The sequence below is a fragment of the Bidens hawaiensis genome, unplaced genomic scaffold (genome assembly GCF_021521415.1).
Source record: "Bidens hawaiensis isolate Kalapana, Puna unplaced genomic scaffold, B.hawaiensis_p1.1 tig00044483_1, whole genome shotgun sequence".
In the NCBI taxonomy this organism is placed as follows: domain Eukaryota; kingdom Viridiplantae; phylum Streptophyta; class Magnoliopsida; order Asterales; family Asteraceae; genus Bidens; species Bidens hawaiensis.
The window spans coordinates 101,648-120,964 of NW_027505894.1; the positions used below are offsets into that span (position 1 = coordinate 101,648).

Below are 19,317 nucleotides of genomic sequence, written 5' to 3' on the forward strand. Positions count from 1 at the left end.
GTTATGGCTTGAGTATGTGATGGTTTGAGTTATTTATACTAGAATTTTAAGCATTTAATTGTTTCAAATAAACGTGTTGACTTTGTATTGTCAAATGATTAAAAGAATACCAAAAAAATATTGTGCCTTCAATGTAATGTCCCCTTATGCTAAATTTATGAATTCTTAAAAAAAATTAGAATAGTAATAATGGTTAATTAAAAAAACGCGTGTTCCTACGTTCACACTATTTTTCAAATAAAAAGGGAAGAACGGAATTAGTATGCTCGAATTAATTAATTTTAACGGTCATATGAATTACAGACTGTCATTGACCTACACGATCATCTTTATTTCACACTCAGAAAGAAATCTGTCAAAAAAACTAGTGATTTAATTAATTGTATTGGTAATTTGATTCTGGCAGTGCAAAATAGAAGTTATATTAATGAATGCATTTATCTTTGATAAAGTAATAAGTAATAACCGTGTTTCTATTATTTTGATGATAATTTCCTTTTCATACGTTAATACATATTTTTAAAAATTACACCATAAAAACAAGTATTTTATTGTCTTTAATTTGGGTATGGTATTGCTATAGTTTTTTTCAATTAAAAAAATTAACATGTTACATATAGGCGTTCACAATTCAATTTTAACGGTTTCTAAGTTAAATAGTGAGCTAAACCATTGGTTCGATTTTTTTCATTGAAAACGAAAACTAAAGCGTCGAAAATTTAAACTGAATCGTTACTAATGGTTTGGTTTCACGCATTGAGTTTCAATAATAAGTTTACAGTCCGGTCCGGTTTTATATGACCTATATTTGGTATAAACCGTAAACCGAACTGTTTTCTATGGTTTGAACATTCAGAAACCAGCTAATCAAAAGTGGCGATTGGTTTAAACGTTTTCAAGATTTCAAATGAACTTTGAACATCCGTAATTGTTGCATGATTACTAGAATTTTGATTTCCCGCAGCATCGCGCGGGCACCCGTCTAGTCACTAATAATAAAACAATGGTTATTACTATATCAATTATCAAAGATAAATATTCTTTGAAATAAATCATTTGTAGAAATTTATTTATGTCACACGTCTAATACTTTGAAATAAACGCTCATATATACTAACTTTATAAGTTCATTTCTAACTGGAAAATAGTGTGAATGCATGCTACACTTCTTATTAACCATGTACATTCTAAAAATGCTTAAAAATTCATTAAATTTTGCAACAATTAACTGCTTAAAATTCTAGTATAAATAACTCAACCACCACATATTCAAACCATACCATCTCAACACTCAACATGACTTGTCACTCTAAGGTTCTATTTCTTACATTTTGCTTGGTGTCTTTAGTGTCACTAGGGCTAGCCCAAGGACCACCATACGCCAACAAACGAAGGGTTCGAGTGTTGGGCGGCGTCTTTTGATCTATCAAAGTGCGTTGGGGAACTTTATAGGGCGTCGCAAGGCAAACCACTTGAGTTATCTATATGGCCGGATTGTTGCAAAGCCACTGAAAGCGTAAGTGCTGGATGTTGGCCGAAAGTCTATCCTTTCTATTCATTGTTTCCTCAAGTTCTTAAAATGTATTGTCCTCTTTTCGCCTTACCACCTCCTCCATCGGTGATAACAAATGTTGAGGGATCGTTTAACGATCGTGATACACTAGTTATGAGGGAGCAATTGAATAACTAATTATGAAGTCTTGTTAACATATTTGGTTTATGAAATTAAATATCTTATTTGCTATTATCTTGCTAGAAATGTGTTTTGGTTTACCTTTCTCTATATGGTGTTCAAATAATAATTGTAATCTTAATGATATTTCCATATGTTAAATTATATTCAAATGAGGTTATATATATGTAAGAAAAACATGTTTGTGGTGTTGTAGTTAAGAGGTTAGTATGAACATTTTACATGCAACTACTAACTATATTTACAATATTAATTTAGGAATCCGTTAAGAGCACTCACATAGGAGCCTCTATTTCCATCTCTATCTTTTATTGTATAAATTTTGTTCTATTTCCCTCTAAAATTTATAGATTTTTAAATATTGTTTCTCTACTATTCATCATCTCTATAATTTAAAAACTGCATAAGCATTCACATCATCACATTTCATATCACCTTCTATAAAAGTGATTTAAAATATGGGCTTTAAATCATAATGGGCCTAAAGTTTCTACTTTAGAGTCAAGTCCATTACATTAAATCACATAATTACGAACATCTATATTAACAAGAGGGATTTTTTCACATGATTTTTATGTATCTTTCTTCTTTTTGAAAACCGACACCGAAAGAATCCTGTGACAAGAGTAGGAAATATTCAAGTAATGGTCATAGTCTATCAACGCGTGTGTCAACAAGCAAAGTCTTTAAGTACCCACTTGAGATCGATTTATTAAAAACTTAAATCATGATGGGTTGAATAAACTCAAGCTTGAGCCCAAAATTGAGCATAAGTTTAAGCTTTTTTAGTAAACGAGCCCGAGACAAAATTTCATATACCAAGCTTAATCAAATTTGTAAACCTAAACGATCTTTGTTATTTATACACAAATAATAACTTAAAGTTAATATAACAAATAAACATTTACATAATAAATTAATATTATATTATAACCCCACACACATTTATAACAAAAGTTTGAAATTAATTACGAGCCGTGATCGAGTTTTGGAAAAAAGTTGTAAATGAGCTCAATCCCCATTATGGTAAACAAGTTGAGCTCAAATCATATCAAGTTAAGCACTTAAGCGAGTTGACATCAAATTTAACAAGTTCATACTCAACTTGACTCATTTAACATAGAATCCACCAACTAGCATAAAGCTTAAAAGAAGTCAAAAGAAACAAGTAGGCTCGTAGGTATGGCAAAGATGTATACAAATTACATCATCCTATATATTACTCATTAAAGTTAAAATCGAACGTACTAGCCTAGAACCCCAAGGTTTCATACTCGTGGAACAGATATGACAAGCTTATCAGTTATCCAAATTAGTCGTTTAAATTTGCTATCAATATTAGTTTTGATGGTATGTATGAACACTACTGCATCAAAATTAATAGAGTAAATTACTGATTTTATTGTGATAGAAGTACATAATCAGTTTATTTTCTCTAGATAAGATTAAACTACATATTTTTGAAAAACACATTAAATATATCATAAATTAATTTATTTATGAATAAATAATATAAAAACGAAAGGAGAGAAGGGTGATTTACGTGTCAAATGACGTGTTCCTTGAATAGGCAAAGGAAGCACACATGCATTCACCCAACTTTTCTTGTTATATGTTTTCACAGCAATAAATATTAATATCAATATTACGTATGCATGGTAATAAATAGTAATAACTTTGAATCCTTAAAATGATGTTGATTTTGAAAATTATGCTTATTATTAATTTATTATGATAACATTGTGATAATTAAACAGATAGAATGAAATTAGCAATTAACTAACCATACGAGTACACGTACGATGGTAACGCATAAAATAATAAATCACATTTATATCATTATATGTGAGCCAATAATTAAGTTCCAATGGCGCAACATAAGCAACACATGCAAATAAAATATTTGTAAATGTGTGCATACGGATTAATACACACTTGGGAAACCTACTCCTAGTACTAGTCTGTCTCTAAAGTAGGTTTCTCACCTATACGTTACATCCATGATAGAGTATGCATCAATGTTGGATGTCTAGTTTTCGAGACCATCAATTCCAACAAACATGGTATGAATGATATGCCATATTGACTCTTATCACAAACTCCGTCTTATGCCATATTTAAAATAGGAGGTTGTCATTTTTAGGCTTGGTTTGAAAATATTCAACGATTTCCACCTAGGTGGTGAGGCTACTTACATAAACTTTTAGCACTCGGATTACATATGAATATTTCATCGGTAATGAATCCCGACAAAAGACTGAAAAAGTGAAAAGTGTGAGCGGGAATCCAATTTAAACCTAAATTTTATCTTTAACATAAGGTGACACTCTGACATTATATAAACGGATCTTCCATTGGTGAATTATTCCCTCCAAAGAAAACATAAATTGGCAATTCTCTACAAAATAATAATTTATTTTATGTAAAGCATATGATATTGTAGGTAATTTATATATATACTTAAGTTTTTTAGCCTGAATAAACCAGTGTACATTATTTGGTTTTTGGGTCCTCCAATTTCTGGTTAAAATGAAGTTATCTAAGTAGCATGTGACACTTAATTTCATTAAAGGACAAGTGTCCTTATGTATACTATACTCCAAAACGGCACTTGTTTCTATAGGGAATACTCATTGAACGTGATAAATGAAAGTGATGAAGTTTATGCAACTTTTTTGTTCTATAGCAATACTCATTAAATGTTGCAAAAGGAGATCTTATGTAGTTGTGTTCAATTTTTTTTGTCTTAGTCATGATCATATGATTTTCACCATATAGTGTTAGGTTGCTTAGGCCTTGGTAAGGTCGGGTTCTAGTTGAGATCACAGAAGAGAAGATGGGTGCAGGGCGGCTGGCCTTAAGCCCAATCCGTTTGAGATATCTTGTTTACTAAGTTACAAGTTATAACAATTTCTCTCTATATATTATGTACTTGTAATTGTTATCATTGATAAATAAATATCTATTTGTCACATGGCCAATTAAGAGGATGTTAATTGATAAAATGATTTTATTTGTCACATTGATAAAAAGTGAAACTATTTTTATTTGGGTAAAATGATCTTTATTAATTAAAATCATAACTCGTTGGTCGACTGTAACTCATTGGGATAGATAAAAATGAATATATGCTCACATGGCCAATTAAGAGGATGTTAATAATAAAAATGGTAAACTCGTTGATGAATAATAATTGGCGATCTCATTTGTATAAGCGTCGTAGATATACTTGATTTCACTCTAAGGGATGATTATTAGCACGAAATGACGAAAAATATCTTCATTTTCATTGTGACAACCTTGTTTAAGTAACCAATCCTTAACTTCATATTGATCCCAAATATTTAACAAATTTGTGAAAACAAAAACAAGCTGCCAGTTGAGTTTAAAAGAATCAAGCTTGTGTGCAATAAGTGAGCTCAATCTGTGATGCAGTGGTTTCAGCAGCCATCCACCACTCATCATCCTCATCCCACACTTGATCCTGGTAGTTATATATAACTCAAACTTCATCAATCATCAATCCATATTCTAAACAAAAAAAAAAAAAGAACTTATTACCAACAAACGAAAGCAAGAAAACCAACCTCGTTCCCAAGATCTAGATTTCTTGGCATATTTTCAACCTCATCCGCAACCATCATTGCTTCCGTCCACCACTCTTTCTTACAACTGTCCATCGGGCTTTCACTTACAAACTCATCACTTCCATTGCCATTAATGTAACTCGAGTCAGGTAACACTTCTGGTGGGACCGGGCGCAGGGGAGACCGGTAACCTATGAGCATCAGTTGGTTCATAGGTTAGTTACATTAATATTTCCAAAAAAAAAAAAGATGAAATTAGATTTTGAGTTAAGTGTCATTTTAGTATCTGTGGTTTGGCCAGCTACGCAACTTTAGTACCTATTCTTTATTTGTGCAAATGGCTACCCCAGTTTCAAAAAACTTGCATTTTTAGTATTTTTTTTCTAACCCCGTCTACTTTTTCCGTCAAGTCAGGGATAATTTGGTAACTTTGTTATTTTATTTGTTTTTTTTTCTTTTAAATGCTTATATCTTGTAAACCCTAACGGAAAAAAACAAAGAAAATAACGAAGTTACAAAATTATCTCCGACTTAACGGAAAAAATAGACGGGGTTAGAAAAAAGTACTAAAAATGCAAGTTTTTTGAAACTGAGGTAGCCAATTGCACAAAATAAAGAATAGGTACTAAAGTTGCGTAGCTGACCAAACCACATGTACTAAAATGGCACTTAACTCTTAGATTTTTAACCTCTGCAATCAGGGTCATAACACTTTTGATAATAAGCAGCCTTTTGTAAGTCCACCACATACATCACTGAAACATATATCATTTTCTTAGATTATAAACTATTCATATTGTGGATAACAAAAATGACTTTATGCTAGTTATTTTATAGAATTTACCATGATTGCTTTTGTGTTGTCTGCCAATTCTTTCGCAGAATCTATTTCTTAACATGCTGTATACCATTAAACCATACTCTGAGAACCAATACCAGCTTCGAATTTTTCCTAAATTGTGAAACCAAAGAATTATTTAGTTATATGAAAGCTTGTTAATGAAGAATAGAATGTAAGATATGAAGAACAACAACCTTGTACATTTCCTATGGTAGCAATATATTCAACAAACTCGTCTAATGCGGGAAAAGGTGATTTTCCACTGAAGTAGCCGTTACTTGAGCTATCACTTGGCACAAAATCGCGAGTGGATGGTTTATAGTAGTCATTATTTCTCTGCCAAAAACAAATCATGAGTAACTTCACAAGGCCGAGGAAATAAAAGAAATTATACAAACAAATATTTGTTTTATATAATTGAAGAGCTTTAAGAACTCTAGCAACCAAACATTTAACTTATTTGTTTTATGCATTTAATATCATTTGAGGGTAGTTTTGTCATTTATAATATGTAATTTTGTGATTACATATATGTAAATTGGTTATTACATGTTACTTGGTTATCACACATGTAAACTATACATGTATGTAATCGCAAAATTACATATAAAAAATGATAAAACTACCAACAAATTATATTAAATATATAAAATAAATAAATGATTGGTTGTTAAGAGTTCTTGAAGTTCTTAAATTTTTGGTGTTCTAAAGAAATGCAAACCCTATATCGGATATATATATATATAGATATAGATATAGATATAGATATGTGTGTGTGTGTGTGTGAGAGAGAGAGAGAGAGAGATTTACCTCGATATCAAAATGCAAAACCTTCACACAATCTAAATCCATTTTGCAGACTAGAAGCTTTTCACAGTCAGAATCAATATTGCAAATCAATGATGCCATGAACACATCTTCCTCAATCTGGGATGCATAAATAATAATGATATAAGAAATATGAGATACACATACATACATACATACATTTATATCTATACTTATGTGTATAATATGTATATATATAGAAATATAGTCAAGATGCAGTTGCTCCGTACCATTTCCTTACATTTAAACCGTCCAGTGGGTACAAGCGCTGAACTTTTGCCTGCTTTAGATGATAAATACAGACGAAAACAACGGTTTCTAGAATAAACAGCAGTGTCAACAAAAAGATGACAAGGGCCATCGGGAGAGCTTGAATCTTTTGAAATAAATAACTGTTCAAATCTTTTATCTTTTCCTTTGGCACAGTGAATCCGTGTACAAACCTATTAACATTAATAACAATTACAACCAAGCATATAAGAGTATTACTTAAATAAAATTTGGTGTCTAGATACCTCTGCAACAAATGCACCAACATGTGTGTTATCCTTGAAAGCAAGCCCTGGTAAGCGGATGATCAAGTGTCGGGAAAACTTATCTGTCAGCAAAACATTGTTAAAAAACTGGATAATAAAATTTTCAAATGTTATCAGTTGAATGAATTGTTAAAAAAAATATACATGTAGAATAGATAGGCCTGTAGCCAAAACTAACTTTCAAAGAATCCTTCGTGAACATTCAGCGGGAAGTTCATTTATTTAAGAAACGAACATAAACAAAAAAACAAAAAAAAAATTATTCCATTAGTTAAATGAGCGGACATGAACATGTCTTGTTTGTTAATTTATATTCGTTTATGCTTGTTTGTTTACGTTCATTTATGATCATTAGTTAGTCTTTGATTAACTTCATTTTGTTTACGTTCGTTAATATATTCATGTGAATTTTTTACGCCCATAACAATTTAGTCTTGCTTTAATAACATTTTCGGTACAAAATATTGTTGTTCACATTTACTTTCAATTTATTTTAGCTCAATTATATTTGTTCATCTATGTGCAGTTGTGTTGTTTATTTATTTGCATTCATGAACCATTCGTTTATATTGTCAACTGACAAAGATAAACGAACGCAAGCACGTTCCTTTAACTGTTCGTGTTCGATCGTTTAGATAAACAAACGAACATAAGCATTCTTCTTTCGGTTCGTTGACAGGCGCAATAATAGAAATTAACTTGTACCTATCGTTGAAGAGTCAAGTTCAACAATCCAGTTATTGTCTCCTTCAATAGAGTACTTCTCAAGCAAAGCTTCAAAAGTAATTAATATGAGAAGATCAACCATTTCATCCCCATTCTTCTCGGGATTTTCTTTTATGTTGAATTCCAAATCGTAATAAAGGTGACATGGCAATCCCTATAATAATTCATCAAACATATATTACTTCCTATAAGCAACAATAATTTCCTAGAAAATACAAAGCCTAACCTCTTGAATAACTTCATAATGGTGACGAAATTTAGCACTCATGTTTATGTACCTAATTATCAATAATCAGCAAAACAATCAGTTCAAATAAAAAGAAGCAAATACATATTGTAACCATTAACTAGTAACAGTTACATATGCACCTTCGCCAAAACTCTTTATACGTTGAAACGAGAAACCTTCTTTGTCCGGTGGCATGATCTTGGTAACTAAAAATACGTGCACCTTTGTGATCTTTCAAATACTTCATAGCCTCATCTTGTCTTGGAAACGTGGCCCACACGTCCTCTCTTCATATAAGTGTACCGCCAAAATAACCAGTTAAACATATGCTAATAAGTAATAACCAATAAAATGCCCAAAGAATATCATGAAAAACTTAAAAGGACCTAAATTTATGTTGAGCAGCGAGTTCAACACGTATCTCGTGTAATAATCTTAATAACCGAGCTGGCCTTTTTGGAGGCACGCCTTGTGGAGAACCGTAGAAGACAACAGGAGAGAACTGGTTTCCATTGTTTAACTTCTTTTTTCCAATCGTCGTCGGTGTATAGAACTGGAACAAAACAAGACTTTCAGTTTGATGTAAGATGATAAATCTTTTGCAAATTAAAGTGCAATAATATTCGGAAACAGATGAAATTACATTCTGAATATTGGTTGCAGATTGCTGGTTCTTCCCATTTGAACCTGCAGTGGATGTTGATGGATCTTTCTGTTGATTTAATTTCTGTTTTTTGGTTTTTCTTCCTCCTGCAGCTGATTCTGAATGAGAAAACAATAAGCATTGCCTCTACCAAATAACAATGAACCCTAAACGTATCAAACATGAATACGACTCGTTTAACTATTTTATATCTCATGTCTATAACACAGCTTTAAGTTTAGCCTACTAATTCAATTATTTAATTTAAAAAAAATCACATACCCTATTTTTATTAACAGGTTTAATTGTGTCTTAAACAGATACCTAAAAGAGCAAAAACTACAAATCTGGCAACATAACCCTATCTGATATCAATTAATTAAAATAGTATTGCTAGTTTATATGTCAATTGCTTAACGCAATCAAAATCAATGTCGCTAGTCCCTACATCACCGCCCGACTAGCCAGTTTTACAACACCGGATTCTTTTGAAGTTTGACAACAAATATGAATGAAAATGAGATGAGAATCTTACGAGGAGGCGATATGCCGCACTTGAAGCACTCAAAGAGGCGATCGACGTCATCCATGGTGGCAAGGTCTGTAAATCAACTACGATTCAATTATGATTATTAATGTTAACAATGTATCCTTTTTGATAAACAAACACTAATTCAAAGTCTCATATAATATTAGTTGAATGAGGTTTGCTCTAACCAGCAGTTTGGTTTAATATCAACAGTTGACGTATTATTAATAATCAAGAGTATTTGATCATATTTATACAATGAAATCGATTGCTACAAAATACGCACCTTGTCAATTCGATTTTGACTTTGACTGGAAGTCGATTAGTGGAGGATTATAGTTACACAGTAGAGACGAATTCGATTAGATTAGGGTTTAGCGTATGATAGAAATCGGGTATGGGTTAACAGGGGATCCGTGTGTTTTTCTGGGTATAAGGTTTGAGCGGGAAAACCCCACCAACAAATTAATTTAACGATGACACGTGTCTTACAAGTGTTTTAAAAACCGGTTAAACCATATTTCGCATAGCAGGTCGGTATTTTGAGTCCGATATTTTTCACCGATTTGCTAGAATATCGTACCGGCGGTTTTCTTCTAAAATACCGGTTTTTTCCGGTTTTAAGTCCGAGAGAATTTTTTTTTTTTGCGACACACATTTTTTCGAAATTACTTTTAACCCTACAATTCACATTCAAACGTGTAAACTTTAGGAGTTTTTTTTTTTTAAATTGAGTGTTTTTGCATTATTTTCTTAATATGGATTAATTTTTGGATTATTTTTTTATTATGGAATCATTTAGTTTTGGGTTATTTTTTGATTGAAGTTACATTTATAGGAAATTATAAGGTAAACTATTCAACCAGTTGAACCTCCCGGTATGATCCGGTTCAACCGGTTGTACCATTTTTTAGCCAAGTCTGGTACAAGTAAAATACCGATTTTTAAAGCATTGTATTTTACTTTATTAGAAGAGTAAGATAAGATAAGATTTACGTTAAATACTCAAAAACCTATATATCATATATCAGATAATTGTTAATTGTAAAATATAAAATTTATTAAAAGAGTAAGATAAGATTTACGTTAAATACTCAAAAACCTATATATCATATATATCAGAAAATTGTTAATTGTAAAATATAAAATGAAGTACAAATTTGTCATACACAGAATATTAATGACGCCAAATTTATCATGATCAATCAATTTCAAATTCTAAAAATTATAAGGATGACTATATCATCAAAGTTCAGGTAATCATGTTTTTGGAATAAACATGAGCACATGATCTCAGATGACATTATATATATATATATAATTGATTAACATGTATAATATTTTATGTGTATGAATATTTTTTTTTTTTTAGTTTCATGGATATATTATCATTTATCAATGGTTGGTATGTACTTGAAGAATCTTATTTATCTCACGAACAATTATACGTGGTTATATCAAAAGTTATAAACATACCTATATGTTACCTTATCAAGAGTTACAAGCCGACATGGACTAAAGATTTGATTTCTGATAAACAATGTATACCAACCAATACAATCACAAATATAGTATACAATGACTGTTTTACTTATTTGTAACATATTTGTGTAATATTAGTTATGTAATTTTAATGTAAATTGTAATTGTATAAAATATACTAGGTATATGCCCGCGTGACACAATAACTTGTCACTAAATATAATCAACTTAATCATCAATTTAAACAAACATAATATTTCTTTAACTATTAAAACTTGATACATGTATATTGTCACTTAACACATCACCATACCAACCAAAAAGTAATAGATTTACGTTGTCTTAATATTAAAACTTTCAAACTACAGGAAGTTAATTTGAACATAACAAACATAATATATTTAAACAACAAATTCAAACAACAAAATACTTTTTCAAACTTTCAGACCAAAACGTTAACCATTTACATTGTCTGAATCTTAAAAGTTAAAAGTTAAAAGTTACAATAAGTTAATGTACATCGAACAACCAAAAAACATCAACAAAACACATAAACATGTACTTTCATATTAAACCACCATCAACTTCTTCAAACATCCTATCAAAAGAAACTCATTTTGTTTCACCACCTGAAAAATATAATAAAACAATAGCATCCAAATTAAATATACCAAAATAACATATTTATTAAATCTTGGTTTTTATTTAAACAAAATAACATACAACAACAAACAGAGTAAAATGACAACATAAAATATCTTTAACTTAAACCATTAAACCAAAAAGATATATCAATAAAAACCTTTTTTGACCGTCATTTTATACCTAACAAATTTTATACTCTTCTAAAACAAACTGTTTTGAAAAATTTTCAAAATAGTTACAAAATATAAAAAATTGGAATTAGTATGATTTAGTTAAATCGTTAGAAATTATGATTATTAAAATTAAACTCTATAAGTTATGAATTCATATTATTTTGAGAATCAGAATTTGATATTCGGTTAGATATATATATATATTATTTTTCACATATAGAAATAAATATATTAATGAATTTAGTTAAAAGTGACATTAAAATCATAATAACTTGAAATATTTATGTAACATAACATAAATATCGGGCCAAAATTTGTCAAGTTTTCAAAGTCAAGGACCAATTCTGCTAATTTCCAAACCGCAGGGGCTAAAATGAAAAATCTGATTTCTTGACCTGTCGCGCTACGCGACAGGTCAAGAGAGACACCCATCGCGTACCGCGATGGGGTGTCTGACAATTATTGACATGTGTGCCACGTGGCACACGGTGGCAACGCCTGCCGCCACGTGTCACCACGTGGCAACACATCCGCCACGTGTCGCCACGTGGCTCGGCGCTTGCCACGTGTTGACACGTGGCAGGTCTACTATGTAATTCAGCAGGCCAATATCGCGGTACGCGATAGGCCTGCCAAGTGACCCATCGCGTACCGCGATGGGGTCCAAAATTGGCTCTATAAATAGCAGCCACGGGTTCAAGCCATTCTCACCTCAAATTCACACACATACCCTCTCTCTACTCTCTCGCTAACCCTCGAAGTTCGTGCCATTAATCCATCTCGATAAACGTGCCTCGAAACCTCGATATTCGTGCCATTCCCCGACGATATTCCAATCAAGAAGAAGGTGTTGTCCCGACGTCCCGACGATCGTCTCGAAGTACGTGCCAAGAAGTGTAGGTGTCTCGAGAAGCGTGCCAAGTGAGGAGAAAGAGTTTGCAAGGAAAGAGTGTTGATTGAGTGGCGTCGAAGTGCTGCCCAAGTGTCTAGGGTATTTCTAAGCCAAGCAAGGTAGGCATGATACCCGACCAAAATAATAATAAAATATTATGAAGGCTTAATGTCCTAAGTCGGAATTATACTCGATGATTATAAAAAGAAAATAAATAACAAAGAAAAGAAAAGAAAGGAATATAAAAGTATATATATGTGTGATTATATATATATAACTCTTTGTTATAAATATTATTTAAGTTTAATGTGTAAACTTAAATAATAAAAGAAAAGAATACGTTTCTTAAAGAAAAAGAAACGTCGGGTTTTATGAATAAACTAAAGGTTTATAAATTACTATTAAAACTAAAGGTTTTAAAGTAAAAAGAGATTATGAACTAAAGGTTCATCGAGATAAATAAGACTAAAGGTCTTAAGCCGGATCGTGTATCCGACTAACAAAGGTTATACTCGTACTATAGGTGCGAGATAGCAAGAAGAGATCTACGGACGGTGTTGGAAGCCGATCCTATTGAAAAGGTGAATACGCCCCACTTTTACAAACTTGTTTTCAAACAATCAATCGTTTTATGTGTAAAACTTTACATGAGACTAAGTGTCTCTAAAAACATTGTAAATAAGAGTATAAACCTAGCCCTCAGGCTGTGGTATACGTTTGTCTGGATCCTTACATATGTGGTATGCGGTGGGCACATTGCACCACGCCTGGTCACGACCTCCAGCCACGATGGGCCGAACCAAAGTATGTTCGAGTGAGAATGACCTTGTGTATATTTATGGTACCTAAGTACGTTGAAACGCTGCGGTGTTTTGCTGAGGTGACCTAGTGTAGAGACTCGAGTTTATGATGATTATTTAACTTGATTATTCCTAAGCCAAGATGGGCCGAGACTTACGTGGTCTTGAGGGGTAATTAAGTAAAGGAAAAGATTTTTAGCGTCAGCATATTCACCAGCATTCGTTGCTGACGTATTTTATTAACATTTTGCAGGTAACCAGGAATAGAGCTTGAAGGACGAAGAAAGCTCAAGTATCCGATGGCTCGGATAATTTTGTGTAAATATTAAAATATGATGGTTTTGTAAACTTATAAACAAGTAGAACTAAACGAGACTTTCGTCTCGTCTTTGTAATGTAAATATTTATAAATATGATCCTGATGTTTTATAAAGTCTTCCGCATTTACCCGCAACTCTGATTTATTTACAAATATGGTACCAACTATTGATCATACCCCTAGGCCTAGAATGGGGGCGTGACAATTTAGATGTGGTTATTAAAAATTATTTTTTTATTTAAGGCATGAATATTGAAAAAATTATAAAATGATCAATTATTCATTAAAATTCAGTTATTTATAAACTGGTGAAAGTCAAACTGTTTAACATATTTTTGTAAACTTTATATAAATGGTGAGAATCCGAATTTGAATGGTTAAAATCGGTTTCTAAAATGTCATATTAAAAGTGTATTATTTAAAATGTAAAGTACGATAATATTGGAAAGTATAATAATGTTTTAAATTGCGTTGACATTGATGATTGGCAGTGATATTAAATTTCAAATGAATCAAAATGATTAAAATATAATAAATGGACTTTGACCCAATAATACAAGATTGATTATATAAAAACCAAATAAATTACATAAATTGTGAAAAATACATGAATGATAACAAAAATATACATCAATATTAAACAAAAAATAAGAAATCGTATCAACAAATCCCCAATCCATGAAATTAACTATATCAAGTTGGAGACATAACCTGAAATGAGAAAATTCAATATTAATATTAATATCACAGTTAACTAAAAAATTTGAAACATAAAAAAAAGCTGTTAAAATGGTAGAAGCTTACACTGTTGCAGAAAATTTGATTATGAAAAATATGATAAACGATTATGTGAAGGGTTCGTATTATATAGTAGGATGTGAAGATTATACATTTTGGTAGTATTATATATAGAAACTTTCTAAACATAAGTTTGAATATAATTAAATCGGTTTATTGTAAATATTTTTTTCCTAAAATAACCGATTAATTATATTGAAAATGTATATTTAGAATTGTTTACTATATTTAAGGTTAATCAAAATCAGTTAACAAAAACAATAATAAGTTGCTTAATTTAAAAAATGAAATAATAATAAGAATAATATATAAACATTAGACTCTCTCCTTAATTATCGTTTTTATAGTCAAACATTATAATATATTTGAATTTCAATAGAGTAAAAAACAAAAGATTTGTGTAAAATAAAGGATTAACATTTTTAGAAACCTATAGAATATATTATATTTGGAAAAATAAAAGATTGATCATAAAATAAAGTATATTTAGAATCTATGATTATATACTATTATATAATTTTATTTAATATTATATAAAAACAAAAATTATTTCATTAATTATAGTTTTTTAGTCAAAACTTTAAATATAGTATGTAATAATTTGAATTTAAATTTCAAATTATAGTCAAAAGGTTAACTAATAATGGAATCAGTTATCACCATTAATATTTGTATAAAATTCTATAATAAATTTTATTTGGAAGATGAATATTATTATTTTAATATGTATCTTAAAGATCAATATTATAATTTAGTTTCGTAAGTTTAGTATATTTATAATTTACTAAATTTTAATAAAAAATTAGTAATTTTTTAAATAAATATTTCAGGAATATTAAATTAAAAATTAAAGATTATAACCCAATAAAACATTAAACAGTACTGAAACAAAACTGGCCGAAAAAATATAAAAAATTGGACGGAATTTATGATTCTTAATATTTAGTAAAGAAAAAATAAAATATTGGACAGAAAATAACATAAATTAGACATAATTTTAGAACGGGAAAAACAAACAATAAAAAGTTGGGCCAATTTGAAAAATAACATATTTGTGTTATAACATTGATATTATGGAAGATTATAATTACAATTTATAACCGGATAATTTAAATGTGTCTTACCGAAAAAACGAAATAATGATATTTTCTATGGATGAAGGTGATTTTTTATTTAGAACTTAGAAGAACAACATGTAAAACAAAAAAACAGGAAAGAAAAATATAAAACTTCAAATAAATATAAAACAATCATTGTTATAGGTATAATAAATAACCGGAAAAACTTAACGGAAAAACTCACCGGAAAAATTTAATAGAAAAACTTACCGGAAAGACGTAAATACGTCCACATATTAGCTTCATCGCCGTTTTTGATTTACAACCTAAACTGATTTTAATAAAATCAGTTAACAATGAAAATAAAGATAAAAATGTTAGAGGAAACAATAACCGGAAGAAAATATAATGTTGTCGAAAATATATATATCAACAATCGAAAATTTTTATAAAATATAAACTTACCGGAAAACGATTAATACAAATCTAGATCTAGATTAGTCGGAATATTTGAGAGGAAAGAAAAATATAAAACTTCAAATAAGTATAAAACAACCATTGTTATAGGTATAACATATAACCAGAAAAACTTAACGGAAAAACTTACCGGAAAAACGTAAATACGTCCACATACTAACTTCATCACCGTTTTTGATTTACAACATAAACTGATTTTAATAAAATCAGTTGACAATGAAAATAAAGATAAAAAGGTTAGAGGAAACAATAACCGGAAGAAAATATAATTTTGCCGGAAATATATATACCAACAATCAGAAGTTTATTATAAAATATAAACTTAACGATTAATACAAATCTAGATATATAGTAGCCGGAATATATTAGTGGGTGAAAAGAGATCTGGCTAATAGAGAAAGAGAGAAAAATATGTTTATGGTGAAAAATTATGAATTATTAACTCAAATATACATAGGATTTATTTCCATTTTTGAGTTAATTTCCATTGTCCACTTCCAATACAATGTGATTTTTAATATATATGATATATTTTTCATTTTTAAAGACATCAAGATAGCTTAGTTGGATGGTTTGTGTGCTATGTATTAAGACTTTCATCTCGCTCAAAGCCTAGGTTCGAATCCTAGTCCACGCCACATACTGACTGGATTGTACATGTGGACAGCCTAGAAGAAGGCCATGTGTCTGGAAACATGCTGACTGAATTGCACATATGAACAGCTTAGAAGAACATTGTATTGCTTTAATAGTAGTATAACTGGTATATCATATATTAGAAAAAAGATATTAGTTATGAATGGATAGAAGACAATCCATGTGATCATGTGATGCCTCTGCTCATGTGTTTACACTTTACATAGTTATATTATGATATAACATTATATGTGTATGAATATTTGTACGGTTTTCTATGAATTTAAATAATATCTTTCTTACGAAATCACATAAAAGAAATATATATATATATATTATGGACACAACTTTATATTAAAGCATCAATATAAACAAAACTTAAATTGTTTTTATAGACAAGTAATAACAAACTTCGGCTATAATGTCAATATGAAACATGTTTTTGTATGTAAAGATTGCAAACGTTGTTTGAAAACTTATGACTGGAGTTTTGGTATCATCCTTTCGTATGATGTTAGGTCCAACTCATTCTCATGTTATGCTTTGTAGGTTTTAATCAAACTCAGTTAGATATAAGTAATGTAAAGTTAGTTATCAAGAATTCAAGAGACTATAGATCTAACAAGTGACAAGTTTTATTATTAAACGAAAAATATGCTTTTAAGATATTGCTGCTCTCATGCTTATATTAGGTTTATTGTTATGAGCCCGCCAACTAGTTATTGATTTTTGACGGAATTTTAAACTTACGTGTCAAGGACCGAGATCGAAGCTACTTTTTCAGAGTTTTTTCTTTCTTTCTAGCTAAGTGTTCAATTTCCTCATGCTCTGACAACAGGATTTCAACAAGTTTTATTGCAGTGGGCCGTCAGACATCGGGTTTTTCACAAAACAATAGATGGTGAGCTTGGGTCATCTATCGTTGTCTAAGAACATGGACATACAGGGTCACCTTTTGCTATATACCCCACATTGTCGGACTTTTTTCATGGTTGGTTAAAAGAATAAATATATAAATAGTTTGGTGACTGCTATTTTTGTTACACACGCAACTTGTGTTTTCCATTTTACATGGGGCTATATCTACCAATTTTTAAACAAAAGTTTAATGTTACCTAATGTTTTGTCTTTTATATTGTAATGTATACATGTATATATTTAATTCGATTAAGTATCACAAAAGAAACAAAAGTAACATGTAATATGTCCAAATAGAACACGGTCTAAATTCCGTCTTGTCCTATTTCTTGTAAAGTCATCTTTAATATTAACCGATCAGTTTTTTTTTAAAAAGACTTAAATAAAAGATAATTTATCAAATAATACAAATAAAAATATTCCAAAATAACGGGGCCACTTACTATATTAAAAACATGCTAAAAAAGATTTCACAATGGATCATTATTGTTACCGACACAAACACCTGAGGCTGCTTAACAAAAGAGCTGAGTTGAATCATCTTCAGCTTGGACTTGAAGTCAGACGAGTCGATTTAAGATGAGCTTTCACGAGAGAGACACAAACTTTTCAAAAACTCTACAAAAACAACTAAATAAAGTCTAGTTTGAATCAAATAATACAAATTAAAATAAAAATTTCCAAAATAGTGGGACCACTTGCAAGATCATCAACTTTGACATCAACACCATCTAAGGCTAACTTAACTAGCGAGCTAAGGTAAGCCAAGTCATCTTTAGGTCGGACTTGAAGACAGGTGAGTCGATTTTAAACAAGTTTTCTATGAGTAAATAATAAAAAATGAAATAAAATTATCCAAAAATATACAGTCACTTGCAAGATTGATACAAAAAATAAAAATGGGATTTCACTCTAGTCAAGGACACCCGCACCATTTAAGTCTGCTTAATGAGCAGCCAAGCCAAGCCAAGTCATCTTCAGCTCAAACTCAAAGTTAGACAATAATTGCATCACACACTTTTAAAACAATTAAACCGATACTGGCACTCGTACCCACCCCCCACCTCCACTCTACCTAAGGCTACGTATCGTGGTTGAAGCCTATCAATGGATTTCATCATTATCGTCATCGTACTCAGTAAATTCCACCAATAGCAAAGCTATGATAGGTCTGAAGAGGGTAAGATGCAGACAACCTTACATCTACCCCGTATGAATATAGAGGCTGCTTCCAGTGAGACCCCCAACTCGATAGTTGTTTTGCATTAAGCCTTGAACATAAGACACATAACATTCAACTAGCGGGATACCCGCTGATTGGTTCATGTACCTTTGTCTTTCGGCCATCAACGCCAATGTATGATGCCTGATTAACCTTCTTGCCACTTTTAACGTTATTTTTACGAAATTAGTAAAATAACGTCAAAGTTAGTGCAATTTCACTTCTGCACACCCGATGGTCCACACTTTGGTAAGTTTGGAATAACTCTCACCCCATCCTTTTCTA

The 19,317-nt window shown here is 30.6% G+C and overlaps 1 protein-coding gene across 1 annotated transcript; it reads right to left on the reverse strand.

The window, feature by feature from the left end:
- Positions 1 to 4,889: 4,889 nt before the first annotated feature.
- On the reverse strand, positions 4,890 to 10,047 carry LOC143615815 (uncharacterized). Its single transcript, XM_077088838.1, has 16 exons — positions 9,899 to 10,047; positions 9,619 to 9,684; positions 9,084 to 9,202; positions 8,827 to 8,993; positions 8,581 to 8,727; positions 8,438 to 8,489; positions 8,191 to 8,365; positions 7,465 to 7,547; positions 7,180 to 7,392; positions 6,932 to 7,048; positions 6,316 to 6,457; positions 6,125 to 6,232; positions 5,970 to 6,035; positions 5,281 to 5,471; positions 4,990 to 5,177; positions 4,890 to 4,921 (listed from the first exon to the last, which is right to left on the reverse strand). Exons 2-15 carry the CDS (start codon positions 9,671 to 9,673, stop codon positions 5,088 to 5,090), a joined length of 1,725 nt encoding a protein of 574 aa, XP_076944953.1. The 5' UTR covers positions 9,674 to 9,684; positions 9,899 to 10,047; the 3' UTR covers positions 4,890 to 4,921; positions 4,990 to 5,087.
- Positions 10,048 to 19,317: the final 9,270 nt, after the last annotated feature.

Coding starts and splice junctions, on each gene's coding strand:
- LOC143615815 (XM_077088838.1), bottom strand. CDS start 9,673: ATGGATGACGTCGATCGCCTCTTTGAGTGCTTCAAGTGCGGCATATCG. Junction 8,490..8,580: donor TATAAAGAGTTTTGGCGAAG/GTGCATATGTAA, acceptor ATTGATAATTAG/GTACATAAACATGAGTGCTA. Junction 6,458..6,931: donor TTTTGCATTTTGATATCGAG/GTAAATCTCTCT, acceptor TGTTTTTGGCAG/AGAAATAATGACTACTATAA.